The following is a 13,856-nucleotide window of genomic DNA, read 5'->3' as shown; positions in this document are numbered from 1 at the left end:
ATAAGTTTATTTAAATTTAATATGAGGGTTTTTTTTTTACAAGTACGGACGAAACAGAACTTATATAAAGATTCTTTCGAAAAAAAATAATAATACACAAAAATACTTTAAAGAAGATTATTGTTGCATTTTGACATTTTGGGAAAAATCGGGGTCAGTATGGAAAGCCTAAATGAAAAAATTGGAAACTTTTCGTCGTTCATGTGACGCGTGACGGCCGTGACTACTGCGAGTTGTAAAAATTAAACGACATCATGGAGTGGAATTTCAAGGAACAGTATTCGCTTGGTCAGAACTGTTTCCGGTCACTTATTTCCAAAATGCCATGGCTTGGACCTAGACCATTTTCTTCGAATTTTGACTTTGGCCAGTCGTCCATGTACACACGATAACTAGACTAGCTAGACTAGCAATAGGATTCACCAGCAATAGCATGACTAGAGCTCCATACTGCGCCCAGTACTGGGCGTGGACATCCGGGATTTTCTTTTACATTGGCTAGCACTAGAAAATGTCCTCAGTATTTCACCAACCAAGTTTGCAGACCAAACTCAATTTTTAAAGGAGACATTGCTTCAATATTTTACACATGAGAGGGAAGTCAACTGATTTCAAAATGGGGCTAAATACTTTATTCCTTCCTCCATGGTCCAACCATCACTGACCATGGTCTAGCCCCATAAATGTGGCCTATTTACTGGACTGCCTCCGTAAACATAGGCCACACATCCACATGTACAAAAATCGTGTCGACGGAGCCAAATTTTGATTTTCACATTTAGGCTTAGTTTTTAGGTTTTTTTTGCTTTAGAAGCATACTCACCCTCTTTATAGGCTAATCAGAAAGTGCTGCCTTTTTCAGATGTATATTTTTCGTGAAATTTCCAGATTCATTTTTACACGTTTGCGTATCAAAATTTCAACATGAAATTTCACAAAAATTAGACATCTGAAAAAGGCAGCACTTTCTGATTAGCCTGTAAAGAGGGTGAGTATGCTTCTAAAGCAAAAAAAACCTACAAACTAAGCCTAAATGTGAAAATCAAAATTTGGCTCCGTCGACACGTTTTTTGTACATGTGGATGTGTGGCCTATGTTTACGGAGGCAGTCCAGTAAATAGGCCACATTTATGGGGCTAACCATGGTCCAACTATTTGAAAAGACTGACCTCTTCATTCCGTGTCAATAGTCTAGTGGCTTGACTATGGAGAAATGTGTAGTAAATTGAGACTAGTTCCCGCTTCATGCCACATGACATGTTTCTTAAATTCTTTTGGCATGGTTGATTGTAGTCCGAAAATTTGGGACTCTCAATACTGTGGGTTGATTGATGCAGTACTGAAGCTGTGTTGGACTGGTTGTTTTAGGTGCCAGTCTATTTTCTTGTTTTGCATGTTTTCAATACCTTAAGTTTTGGGACTCTCATACACAGTATTGAGAGTCCCAAAATTTCGGACTACAGCAATCCCAGCTCTTAAAGATTTGCAACTTTTAGCTTTTGCAAATTTTGAAGGGGTTTAACTGTATAGCCTACCTGGTAGTAAAATTTCAGTCATTTGTATTTTGGGTCTTTATATGGACTTGTAATGTTGTGTGTTTTTTATAATCTAGAGAGTCGGTGTGCGGAGTCGGCGAAAATTCGAGCCAAGTATCAAGATCGTATTCCCACGGTTGTCCAGAAAGTTCCCAAATCATCTTTACCTGACATCGACAAGGAAAAGTTCCTTGAGCCTTCAGATCTGACTGTGGCCCAGTTTATGTACATCATACGCAAACGTATTGCACTCCCTCCCGAGGATGCAATGTTCCTGTTCGTCTCAAAGGTGTTACCTGCCACAAGGTGAGATGAACAGATCATATTACAATACCAAGGGCTCAAAGGTCAAAGGTCACCATCTAATATAAGGTCATTATATTGGGGTCATTATAACCCCAGAAATAAACACATTTTCAGTGGGGCGAGCCTGGCCGAAATTTCATAGAAGATGTCCTTCAGTTGCTGTGCATCAAAGCTAATTTATTTTGACTATTGAGAAAAAAAATAACGCATTAACCAATGTTTCCCTTTTTATTTATCTCAAAAGAAGACACAACTTCAAGCAAAGTGTTAACTACATCTAGTGTTGTAGTCAAGTCACTTGTGTCGAGAGGCAAGTCCAAGTCACGAGTCGCTTGGGTAGAGTCCGAATTTCAAATTATTTGGTTTAAGTCTGAGCCCACGTACGAGTCTGTTTCCGATGTGACTCGAATCCAGTCCCAATCACCGAAATTGCCACTTGAAACAGACTCCAGTCCAAGTCCAGGGCTCTAGTAAAACACTGGCTACATCACACATACCTGTTGATTGAAAATGTGAATATGTTACTTTTTCTTGTGTCTTGACAGTGCAACTATGGGTTCGATCTATGAGGAGCACAAAGATGAAGATGGATTCCTATACATGGCATACAGTGGAGAAAACACTTTTGCCTCAACCTGATTAATAATGTTATTACTCACTTTCCTTTCCCCGGCCCTAAAGTATATTGAGATTAAATTCATGATCTATCTAATGGATGAATTCAACATCTAGTTATTTAATTGTGCAAAACTGTACTGTGGGGTAAAGTTACTAAACACATAGAATACATACACATGTGTAAATAATAAGACAGACACAAATTGGATGACATAGTTGAAGTGTGTACAGAGGTTAAAAGATGCATACCCCGGTGGTGCTCTTCAAAATATCATGGGTTTTTTCTCCAATCAAATTATGAATTTTTGTTTTGCTTTTAATACCAAAAAACTATTTTTTTTCTGATGTTGGGCGTCTGCAACCCTCTGAAAAAGTCATTTTATCTCGGGCACTAGGGCCGAACAATTTTTGTGCAGAAATAATTCAATATCTAAATGTCAGTAGATTTTTTTTCGTTCAATGTCTCATTCAAAAGTGAATAACTTATATTTCTAGAAAAATAGCAGTTGAAAAACAAGTGTATTTTTCGAAACTCAAAAATAGCATAGGGAATGAGCTTTAACACTAACAGCTATTACTTTACTTTTGCTAGCTGAAGCCCAGTAACATTCCCAATTATTAAATACGGGGTGAACCAAGTTGGTATTTAAAGTTTTATTTTTATACTATGTTAAACTTTCTTGTACTTTTTAGATGTTTAAAACAAAACTGACAGCAATTACATGTAATAGCCAAAAAATTAGACCTTTATAGATAGTGGTGTTACGGTGTACATAAAAAAAAGTCTGGTTTCATATAAAACCATATTTAGTTCCAAAATGAATGTGTACATTAAAATCATATTTAGCTTGAAGTGTTTTTATATCTCAACTCATTAAATAAATCAACAAAGTAGCTGGACTGATGTTTCGGTCTGAACAAAACCTGCTCTCTTTCGGTCTTAACCAAAGAGGTACATGGCAGTGGTACAGAAACAAACATGTAGGGACTCACAAGCATATAGCTGTGGAAGAAGAAGCACAAAAAAGTGATTAAATGGAATTTTACATTAATTTTAAAATAAACGACAGGGAAATTTACTGACCAGGTACAAAAAATATTACATAAATAGTTGGACACAACCTGATGGACAGTTGGGAGATATATTTTTATATTTTTATAATTATTTTTATTTCTTCCATTTTTTACTTGTACACTAGGAGGTCTGATGTGAAGGTGTAATGCAAAGAAGCTCGTTATTTTCAGTTTCCACTTCTTTGAGGTGAAATTGTTATATACGACTCAGAGGCTGTTTTCAAACGTGTGTCATGTTAGTAGTGTATGATATGCCATGATATGCCCAGCCCTGGCAAATCCTGACACTTAGTGTACAAATTAAAAATGGAAGTTTTACAGTGAATCTGCAAATAATTATATAACTTTCATTTATTACATGTGTATATTTTGAGGTTACTTGAAACAAGATTTTACTTATAAGTATGATAAATATGCTAATTGTCTCATACAATCATTGTGTCAAAAGTGAAATTGCCAACCTTGCAGTTGCAGGCTATATACTGTGTAGTCTTGACTCATTTGATATGGCTAAATTGAAATTGGTTTTTGAAGTTATAGCTCTCTAGAGCTCGCTCTATGGAAGATCAGTGCTGAAAAGTATCCATTTTTAGAGTGGTTACAAATTTTAGGTAAAAGAAAACGGCACGATATCAACCATATGCTTTCAAATATTTTTTTTTAAATTAAAATTGACGTGACTGTCCTCAGGGATATGCCTTTTGTCTTTACTATTGTCTGTATTGGGTTTTGTAATCTCAGGGATGTCTCTAATTCTTTCACAATTCTCAGGGATATGCCTTCGCAATTCTCAGGGATATGCCTTCACAATTCTCAGGGATATGCCTTCACAATTCTCAGGGATATGCCTTTTGTCTTTTCTATTTGTCGATCTGTACATGTATTGGGTTTTTGTATTTTCAGGGATGTCTGTAATTCTTTCACAATTCTTTTTCATACAATAGCCCATACATCAATCTTGTGAGGAAAAAGGATGTTTAACCATCGTTAGTAATATCAGTGCATAAATTAAATGAAGTAGATAAATAATCACTGTATTTGCCACATTTAGACATCTCTGATCTGTTTGAAAATAAATGACTAGCAAATGAAATGAAACTATGACAGTTGTACAAGTTTATCATTTGTTTACATATTATCTGAACGTATTTTATACATTTTGCCTGTTCCTGATCATGGTCTATTGGGAGTTATGAGCGATGCGAGTTTTTAAATTCATGAGCAACATCGTGCACTGATGAGTTTTGTCGGGTGTGGTTTTTAGATTTATTTATTTATATATATATTTTGTTTTGGCTCTCCATACATCTCAGGGGAAACGTTCGCAATCACTGGTACTAAGCACAATCCCACACAAGTGAATCGAATCAAGTGATTACCAACCATGAAGTGTCGCAGGTGTTTATTTTTAGCACAAAACCAAAACAATGGACGACAGGCGGAACTCGTCTGCAGATGATGAGACACTGATTTGTATCGGGTGATAGTGACGCTGATTTGTGCAGTCATTGAACGACAAGTGAAGGAAAACGTTGCCAACGTAGCGGAGAAAGGTTCTACGGTCGCAGTTTTTAGATGACAGTAAAGAAAATGAAGTGGGCCTACAAGGAGGAAACCCCGGCAGGTAAGTGATTTCATCATTTATGTAGACTGGTAGAGGGCGCGGCGCGCGGCGTTGTTTGGTGCAACAATCTTTCCCATGTATTGTTCACCCTTTTTTGGTGGTTCACTTGATTTGTTAATTTTTTTTACTGAACCTGCTAGATTATGACTGCAGAGACTTTTTGAGAGAACATAATCCTTAAGCCATTTTTAATCTTTTAGTTTTAATCAATGCATTCTCAATCAATGATCCTTCATCAACACTTCTTAAAATAAAAACTGGGCGATCGTGTAATGTAAGGCACGGTTCCTAGGGAACAAAATCCACTTTGAAATTTAGTAAATTAGACCGACCAAACTAGTTGGCGACATTCTTAACAAACAGGTATGTCATACTAGAAGGCAGGGTTTTGATTTTTTGAGGGAAATTGGGGGGTTAAATGAGGATGACAGCGCGGCGACAACGCGCAACCCCGAAAATAAAGATGGCGATCACTGCGCGATGTACCGTGAGCACGCACGGCGCACTGAATCGCAAGGCACAAACCGCGTAGGAAAATCGTGATTTTCTACCCCAAGAAACTGTTAAAAATTGCAAAACAGGCCTCATTAGAATTGAGAAAAGTCTGTTTTTTATTGTAAAGGTGATTTTTGAGCATTAAAAAACATTTTTTTTTACTCTAATTTGATCAAAACAAAACAGGGGCCCTACACTACACAATCGCCAAAAACTGAGTGTTGTCCCAAGTGATTGTGAGAAAAAAATCACAAACTACTTGGATGGGACTCGAACCAATGACCTCCTGCTTACTAGTGCAGAAGTCTTACCACCAAAGCTTGCTAGGGTCAGCTGGGGGTCAGCTGGCTGGTTCAAAGTAAAGAGCAGCTGGTACCACAACCAAAGTACTCAAAGGAAGTAAAGGCAAATGAAATAAAACCAAATAATAATTCTGGTTTTTTGGTTATACAATAGACCAGCGGTTCTCAGAAGCATCCAAGATTCGTGCCAAGTATCCAGAGCGTATTCCAGTCATTGTCCAGAAAGCACCCAACTCACAAATTCAAGACATTGACAAGCGCAAGTTCTTGGTTCCTGCCGACATCTCGGTGGCTCAATTCATGTGGATCATTCGAAAGCGGATCCAACTGCCCTCCGAGAAAGCTGTGTTCCTGTTTGTAGGAAAGGTCTTGCCACAGTCAAGGTAAAAATCAATCCATCTGCCCCCCCTCCCATCTCATCCACCCCTCCCCCACCACCCCCTACCCCCTTCCCCACCACCCCTCCCCCCTCCCCCATCCCCACCCCTGCTGTATGATACTACACACTCTATTTAAATGGTAATGTGTAAAGAAGCATGGAACTTCAATTGAGAATGTTCCATTTAGGTAACATTTGGACACCAATTTTTTAAATGCAGGCCAAAGCGCCCCCTCCCCCCCCCCAATTAAATAAACCCATTCAGACAATCGTGTCTGGTTTCCTGTGTTGAAATCCCAATGTATTAGGAGCCATGAGCAGTAAACACAACAGAATATATGCTTTCAGTTGTGATGCAGCATTAACAGATATCCCTTCCTTGTAATATTTTGTATTGCCTTACACCAACATTTATGTAATCAGATGTTTACGGTCACGGGTGAATAACATTTATTGCCGGGCAAGGATGACATCATCCCCAGATGTTACTGTACAACAATTGCTAATTCCATGTAGTTCACTGATTATTTGAAATCATCTGATTTCATCTGCAGATGCATAGCACAATGTAAGGCCCTAGCTTTGAAGTGAAACCCTTACTCAGTCATTAGCTAACACCATTCAGAACAAGAATAACTCTGTAATAAACACATATTGATTTGAAGGCCTATGTAAACCCTAAGTGGGCTGCATTTTGATCAAAGTATTAAAGGTCATTGTGTATTGTGTAAATATGATGCACTTGAAATTACTAACAGCAGTTGTGGTCTGTAGAGGTATGGAGTCATTTGCAGTCACATGTTTGGACTTTGCAGCTTTTAACAAGAGAACAATTTGCCCTGTGACTAGGATTAAACAAGCACATATATATACAGCCCAGTGAATCTCAGACTTAAAATTTCAAAGACAAATCAACAATCATTCCCCATGGTATTTAATAATGGCTAGGTTCTGTCTTCCCCAATTCTGAAAAATACTCCAAAATCTGGTGGATATCAATTGGGGTTGTGGATGAAGTTCTTCACATAATGAGAACATGACATGACAGTTTTTTTTAAAGCAATTCTCAGTTAATATTTATCATTTCCATTGAATCGTTACATCATAGTGGAATACCACTTTTTCAGTGTGCCTTATCAATCTACAAAGGAAGTCAGATTTTATCTGCAGGAATTGACGTTCACATACGTATGATAATTGGTTTGTGTTTCAATTTTCTGTTTGCTGAAGCTGAAAGGATTACAAATCTCATATTTCTATGACTGATTCACGAATTTATCAGAACAATGCAAAAAAAAACGGTGTGAGTGTATAAATATGGATCAGCAACTTAATTTTATCCTTTCCCTTTGTTCTGTTTTTTTTTCCTGATAGTGCAACAATGAGTCAGATCTACGAAGCACACAGAGACGATGATGGTTTTCTCTACGTAGCGTACAGCGGAGAGAACACGTTTGGCTCATCATGAATCTAGACCATGCCACGCAGCTGCCCAGCAAAAACAAAACTGTAAATAGTCACCTGTTGAAAATTCAAGTCGGGTCTGACAGACTCCGTATTGGCCACCTGCTAAAATTCTGGAGATTTATTTTATAAGTCATCTGATCAAATTCATTTTCAAAACTTGTCATTAATTTTTCTCAGTACACGAGGTTCTCTTTGGTTTTTTAGCTAAGAGTATTTTGACGGATCAAACTATAAACAATAGGAAGGATAAGCTATACAGAAGAGAAGGAAAAAAACGACGTTCGCTTAGAAATTCTTGCTTTATCTGAAGTGCATCACAGGAGAAATTGAACATCAGTCTGTAGACGTTGCCGGACACAACTCTGAGGTCAAGACACCCCTGTATTTGCATGTAGCATTCTTTTACAACGAAGAATAAATAATGAACTGCAGTGTTATACATATGTGTACAGAAAGTCGACAGTTTCCTCTGATGTAAATGCTTGGTGATGCACCATATTGTGGATTGCCCCTGTTTAACAGCCATTTATTGCTTGCATTTTGTCTTGCTTACTGTATGGTTCCCTTACTAACTGCAGATCATGCTTACATTATCCCATCCCAAAATATCACGAGAAGTAATTCTGTTCTCACTAGTGACAGATGCCATTTTCAAGAAAACTGAAATTTTTATGAAAGCAGTCTAAAAGGAAATTACCTTATTTCACTGTGCCAAGTATTACTGTGTGTTTTTCAGAAAGCAAGTTAAGTAGTTTGATCACCAATCAAGCACTAACTTACAGAAGCACTCACTGTGTGCATGTCTTGAACAAGTATTAACCCGTGTATATGACCAAAAGAAAGAAAAGCAACAACTGTACTTTACATATAAGCAAGCATTTTGTGAGTATATAAATTGAAATCAGTACTTCAAATTCTGATTCTTAAACTGCCAGGGCCTTAAGCCAGGAGCGTCGCTAGACAATTTGAATGGGGGGGGGGGGGGTGACAACATTTGCTAATGACCATCTGTGCTAAAAGGTAGACAGAATCTTTCCCGGTCTCCCAGCAATATAAGCTGTGTACCAGTTTTAAACAATGCAAATCCTATTTTGAAATGTTTTTTTTTACCTTTTTTTTGCTGAGTAAACAATCAGTGCTGTTCAAGTTGTACTCTGTATAGTATGCTTTATAGTTTTAAAAAAAATTCCAGAGGCTAGCATTCCTTTAAAGTTATATTGTTAGAGAAAATAATTTGTTTAAATAGTGGTGTCTGTATGCTTTAACACTTACATGTATATTTCATTTCATTTCATTTCAGAAACATTTATTTCCACATGAATAAGCACTTTAGAAAACAAAACAATTGTTACATGAAAACTACTAAGTGGAGGCATTACACAAGAAGCCGGAGCTTATAAACGGAATGCCTTAAACACAACAAAAAATATGAAACAAACAACTGGTGCCATTGATGATGTAAACAATTGTACAAACATTTATCTCAACGTCGATTGTTTTTTTCAGAGGCTCATTTTACTAAGTTTGTATCTTTATAGGATGTAATTTGTTTATATATATTATGGATGTTTGTACAATTTTAGTTACAGCTTACCTTATTTATTCAGATACCAGAGGTTTGGATTTTATGTTTGTGGGATAATGTTTGGGAAATGTGAGCTTAAATCAACAAGTAAAAGTTGTTATTGAGTTCTGGTTTTATTGGAGGAAGAAATGTCCATGCAAACAAACAAAGTTTTTTTTTAAACTTTTTTTGGGGGGGAGGAAGGGAAAGGGTTACTCAAAAGTTTTATTTGAAGCATCTGACAAAGAAAATTCAAATATTTTCTTCAACTCAAAATAGCTTTATACTTGCAAAATAGTTGTAAGAGGTAAGTGGGAAATTGTAATGTAATTTGCAGACTAAGAAAAATTTACAATTTGTACAAAATAATGTGAAGAATTATTGCATTTCAGCCATCATGCACACGTGATTGCAGCGATTAAATTGATATGAAATAATATCACAGTTTTGAACTAATTTGTCGCAGTATATAATTGATTTTGTCATTGGATTTTCTCCATGGTCATATTACCTTTTTCTAAATGCAAAACATAACGGATCTCTGTGATGATTAATCGAAGGATCAGCATTTTTTTTTTGGGGGGGCCAACAAACTTTCAAAAATTCAAATTGAATGGCTATTGCTAGGCTCCCTTATAAAAATTGAGACATCACACAAAATCGTTCATATTAACTAATGCTACATGTTATGTTGAGATTAAATATTGAATATACAGTAATGGAAGCTCAACTGTGTCCTTCTGGAAGGGATCCCCCTCTCGCCATCACTCTAGCTCCGCCCACCGCTGGTAATTGCTTAAATCTAAAACATCATCTGAGGGCGCTGTGCAAGATATGCCGCAATTATTGGCCGACTGGTGACTCGGTCGCTCAGCTTGGCCAGCTTTGGGTAATTAGCCAGAATATCCTTCCGCTGGGAGAAACATAGATCCAGGCTGACCCAAACACTGATATCGGCAAGAGAAATCTGGATAAAAAGTAAATCCAAAACTATAAGTTAAACCTTTCAGATGTCGGATGTAAAAACGATGATTATTTACAGATGCATACTCCTGCAATTAAAAAAAAAAGTTTTTGTTCTGTTCTCCTAACGAATTTACCATTGTTTGTGTTTTATTTTAGCGGAAAATACCTACTTTTTGGGGCGTCTGCAACCCTCTGAAAATGTACTTTTATTTTGTGCAGAAAACCCCACCAAACAAGAGCTGAATTATTGTCTGGCAGCAGTAATTCGAATTTTGTGAGAAAAATAGTTTCAATAACGTACTAGTGGTGGATTGTTTTCGTTCGATATATTCAAAAGTGAATAACTTTTATGTTTCTAGGAAAATGGCAGTTGGAAAAATTTTTCGAGACAAAACTCGAAAATAAATACATCCCAGACAGAACTTTAAAACGGTGTTTGTGTTCAAAATTCCGTAATTTGAAAAGTGCATGTGATTTGAATGATTCTTGTACTAAAAGAAAGCTCATTGATTGGGCTTTCGTATCCTATTCAAAAATTGGTCCTGCCATTTGGGTGTCCTTTTTTTACTCACCCTGTATACAAGGTTTGAGATTATATCCTTTCTCAGTAAATGACTGAGTACGATATTTTAGCTAAACAATAGTTAAGGTATTTGAATTACAATGTAGTTGTGAGCACTTTTAATGGCAATATTTGTCGGTGTTAAACTTTACAGCTTATTCATGTTGCCCCCTTGATGTGAATTTGAACTCAATGGAATTGTTTAGTCCCACTGCGCCTGGAACTCCGGTAAAGCTTTACCTTTTCTCCAACGAAGTAGCCATCACCTCCTCCGTTGCTCACCAAGTACTTCTCGAGACAATCCAAGACAACGGGAGCTTCGTTCTCATAGTAGTTCTTAATTGCTGCAGCCTGCATAAAGTTTGGTTGTTTTTAAATCCAATACAAAAGATAATACATTTTTTATTTTCTGGCGGTCTACAACTGTTGATTTCATTTTCTTTAGGCCTACATCCCGGAGAGAACATTTGCGCATCTTTTAAACCTACATAGGTAAATTTGTACAGTTACTATAAGCGAACAAAAACTTCCTTTAACGTTTACTTAAGATTATTCATAAGTATAAAATAATCAGCCGAAATGTGAAGAACGTCGATCGCTCATAAATAGTGAAGTTCTCAGTTGGTTTTCTGATTTTGTGCGGTGTAAAAAATCATATGGTAGGCCTATAGGCCTATACCCTGTTTTTGGCAAAATGCGGGGAACATGGGCCATCTTTGATGTTTGTAGAAAACAAGGCTATTGAAAGTCGACCTTTTTTGTACCAGTTGATATACAAACTGGTGTTCTTCTACTTCGTCTGTACTAGTCGCCCCGCCCCCTCTTCCGTATTTCAAGTTAAGAATCAAGCCTACCTTCTTGGTTTCATCCTTTTCAAGGAAGATCGCATCTCCTAAGGGTCGCGTGAGATCATCGGCGGTGTCACAGACGACGTCAATCATCAATGTCTGCCAGCTATCGCTCCCGTGAAACCCTAGGATTCATGAAGCAAATATGATGAGGACTTAATATATATAACGGAATGAGACGGTTATTTATCAAATCTAGTCGGGATCATTTCTTGAGGAGTCCATGCAGCAACAGTCTCAAAATACACATCCACTTGTTCGCAGTCTTGCCCAAAAAAAAAGAAAAAAGGAATGGACTTTTTTCTTCAGGAATAAAAAAAGACGACTAAAGGCCGATGTGTAGTGTGAAATTTGGAGTCTATGAAACACGAACCATTCAGGTTTCACTGCGCATGCCTCAATGAATATATAATGATGACAGTGACAGGTTGGACGTTACGGCAGGTTTTCCCGCTACAAATTGGCAAACAAATTGAACACATTTCAATTCACAGAGGCGAATTTCGTATAACGAATATTTCCTAACTTCAAATTGGCTCTGCACTCGCGTTAAGTAAGGACCTGCCTTTAGACTTGAATAGATAGCAATCACCTGCGTTTCAATTTTCAAACATTATATCAGTTTGATATTTCCTGAAGAATTTCTCCCTTCTATTCCCTGATTTTTACTAAATTCTCTGGCCACGTACGATGCAATGGCTCTGCTCTGCGGTATCAGTTTCCCATCGATGTCCAGCACTGGTAGCTGCTGCAACGGATACTCTGCAAAGAAACAATGTCACTTGCGTTTTTGGGTCTTGGGCAGGGGGACCCAAACTGGGGGCGCCATTTTGTTTAGCCCCCCCCCCCCCCGGCTACCCCGCGGGTTCCCCCACCCATCCCACGCCGATTATCTCCAGCCTTTCAAGAGGCAGATCAAGATTGCTGAGGACAAAATAACACATTAACATTCTATTTGGCGTTAAGTTTTATTGTTTATGAAATCCAATTTCATAAGCATAGGCCTATTTTTCTTCCTTAAAAGTACTGAACGCACTGCCAGAAACAGCGGGGCGAACCCCTTCTCTTAGCGATAAGTGTTACTGGGTTTTTTTACGTGTATTACACAACATACGGGACATACGGCTTTACGTCCCATCCGAAGGACGAAGTGTCTTGCTTTATGACACACGTGTCAAGAGCGGGACTCGAACCTACTACACTCTGCATATCAGGCACCAGAGCTTGAGTCTGGTGCGCTTAACCACTGTGCCATGACACTTGGTATTATTATCGATCCACTTAGTACATTTTGTCGCTTTACTGGATTTTTGGGCGGCCCAGTCCTCCCCCGGGATCCTGACGTCTTCAAACTCCTGCCCGGCCAGTTTGAACAACAGTCGGGTCGCCTCGGCCCTGCCACGGTTGTTGAAGTATATCAGTCGGTACGTCGGCATCATGAATGAACGGTGAGTAGGATTTCAAGTGCAGTCACGACAAGGGTCTTATATAATGTGCCTGGGCTTTGGTTGTACTGATCGAGCCTGAGTAGTAGAACTTGACGGTTTCCTTGTTACTCCTAGAGGAATTCTAATGAGATCTCAACAGTCAATGTGTCATCGGGCATGAGGGGCTTCGCCCAGTTTCGTTGTGTCCAGAAAGTACTATTGTTGAGTTATGGACAAAACACGAAAATTGCTTTCTCACTTTGATACAATACGACAGGTCACGTTTCAATGGCGCTCGAAGTCCATGTACGATATTATGAAATACAAATGTAGTGTGCAGCGCAGCATCTACAGCATCAGCCTTTGACCCGATGCATTGCAACGATCACCATGACGTATTGTTGATAACGTGGCGCGGCCCTAAAGTCGCGCACTTTGATTTTTCGTTTACGGTGCCTAGCTAGAGTGAACAACCTCAAATATCACAGTACATGTATGAGTGAAATTTAAAGAAATTGTAAAATGTTAACGTGGGATTTTCATGATTACTAAAATCGTTCACAAAGGTTCAACAGCAAGCATTATTAAGGTTGTAATACATGTACCAGTTTTTAACTGAATGAATTTGAAGTTAAAAAAAAAAGCTTGGCAACACTGCTTGAGGAAAGTTTAGGGAAACGTAGTAGTGC

General features: G+C 38.0%; 3 protein-coding genes across 3 annotated transcripts; 2 read left to right on the top strand and 1 right to left on the bottom strand.

The window, feature by feature from the left end:
• Positions 1-130: 130 nt before the first annotated feature.
• LOC119739349 (gamma-aminobutyric acid receptor-associated protein-like 2) lies at positions 131-4,634 on the top strand. Its single transcript, XM_038214247.1, has 3 exons — positions 131-288; positions 1,613-1,841; positions 2,387-4,634. Exons 1-3 carry the CDS (start codon positions 255-257, stop codon positions 2,478-2,480), a joined length of 357 nt encoding a protein of 118 aa, XP_038070175.1. The 5' UTR covers positions 131-254; the 3' UTR covers positions 2,481-4,634.
• A 284-nt stretch (positions 4,635-4,918) lies between these two features.
• On the top strand, positions 4,919-9,816 carry LOC119739348 (gamma-aminobutyric acid receptor-associated protein-like 2). The gene is made up of 3 exons (XM_038214246.1): positions 4,919-5,157; positions 6,109-6,337; positions 7,708-9,816. Exons 1-3 carry the CDS (start codon positions 5,109-5,111, stop codon positions 7,799-7,801), a joined length of 372 nt encoding a protein of 123 aa, XP_038070174.1. The 5' UTR covers positions 4,919-5,108; the 3' UTR covers positions 7,802-9,816.
• On the bottom strand, positions 9,090-13,504 carry LOC119739347 (S-crystallin SL11-like). The gene is made up of 5 exons (XM_038214245.1): positions 13,044-13,504; positions 12,410-12,502; positions 11,747-11,865; positions 11,133-11,243; positions 9,090-10,331 (listed from the first exon to the last, which is right to left on the bottom strand). Exons 1-5 carry the CDS (start codon positions 13,177-13,179, stop codon positions 10,167-10,169), a joined length of 624 nt encoding a protein of 207 aa, XP_038070173.1. The 5' UTR covers positions 13,180-13,504; the 3' UTR covers positions 9,090-10,166.
• Between the last annotated feature and the right edge of the window lie 352 nt (positions 13,505-13,856).

This window comes from Patiria miniata, unplaced genomic scaffold, assembly GCF_015706575.1.
Source record: "Patiria miniata isolate m_02_andy unplaced genomic scaffold, ASM1570657v1 HiC_scaffold_30, whole genome shotgun sequence".
Lineage (NCBI taxonomy): Eukaryota > Metazoa > Echinodermata > Asteroidea > Valvatida > Asterinidae > Patiria > Patiria miniata.
Note: the sequence above shows the minus strand (reverse complement) of the source record. Positions and strands in the feature narration are given on the sequence as shown.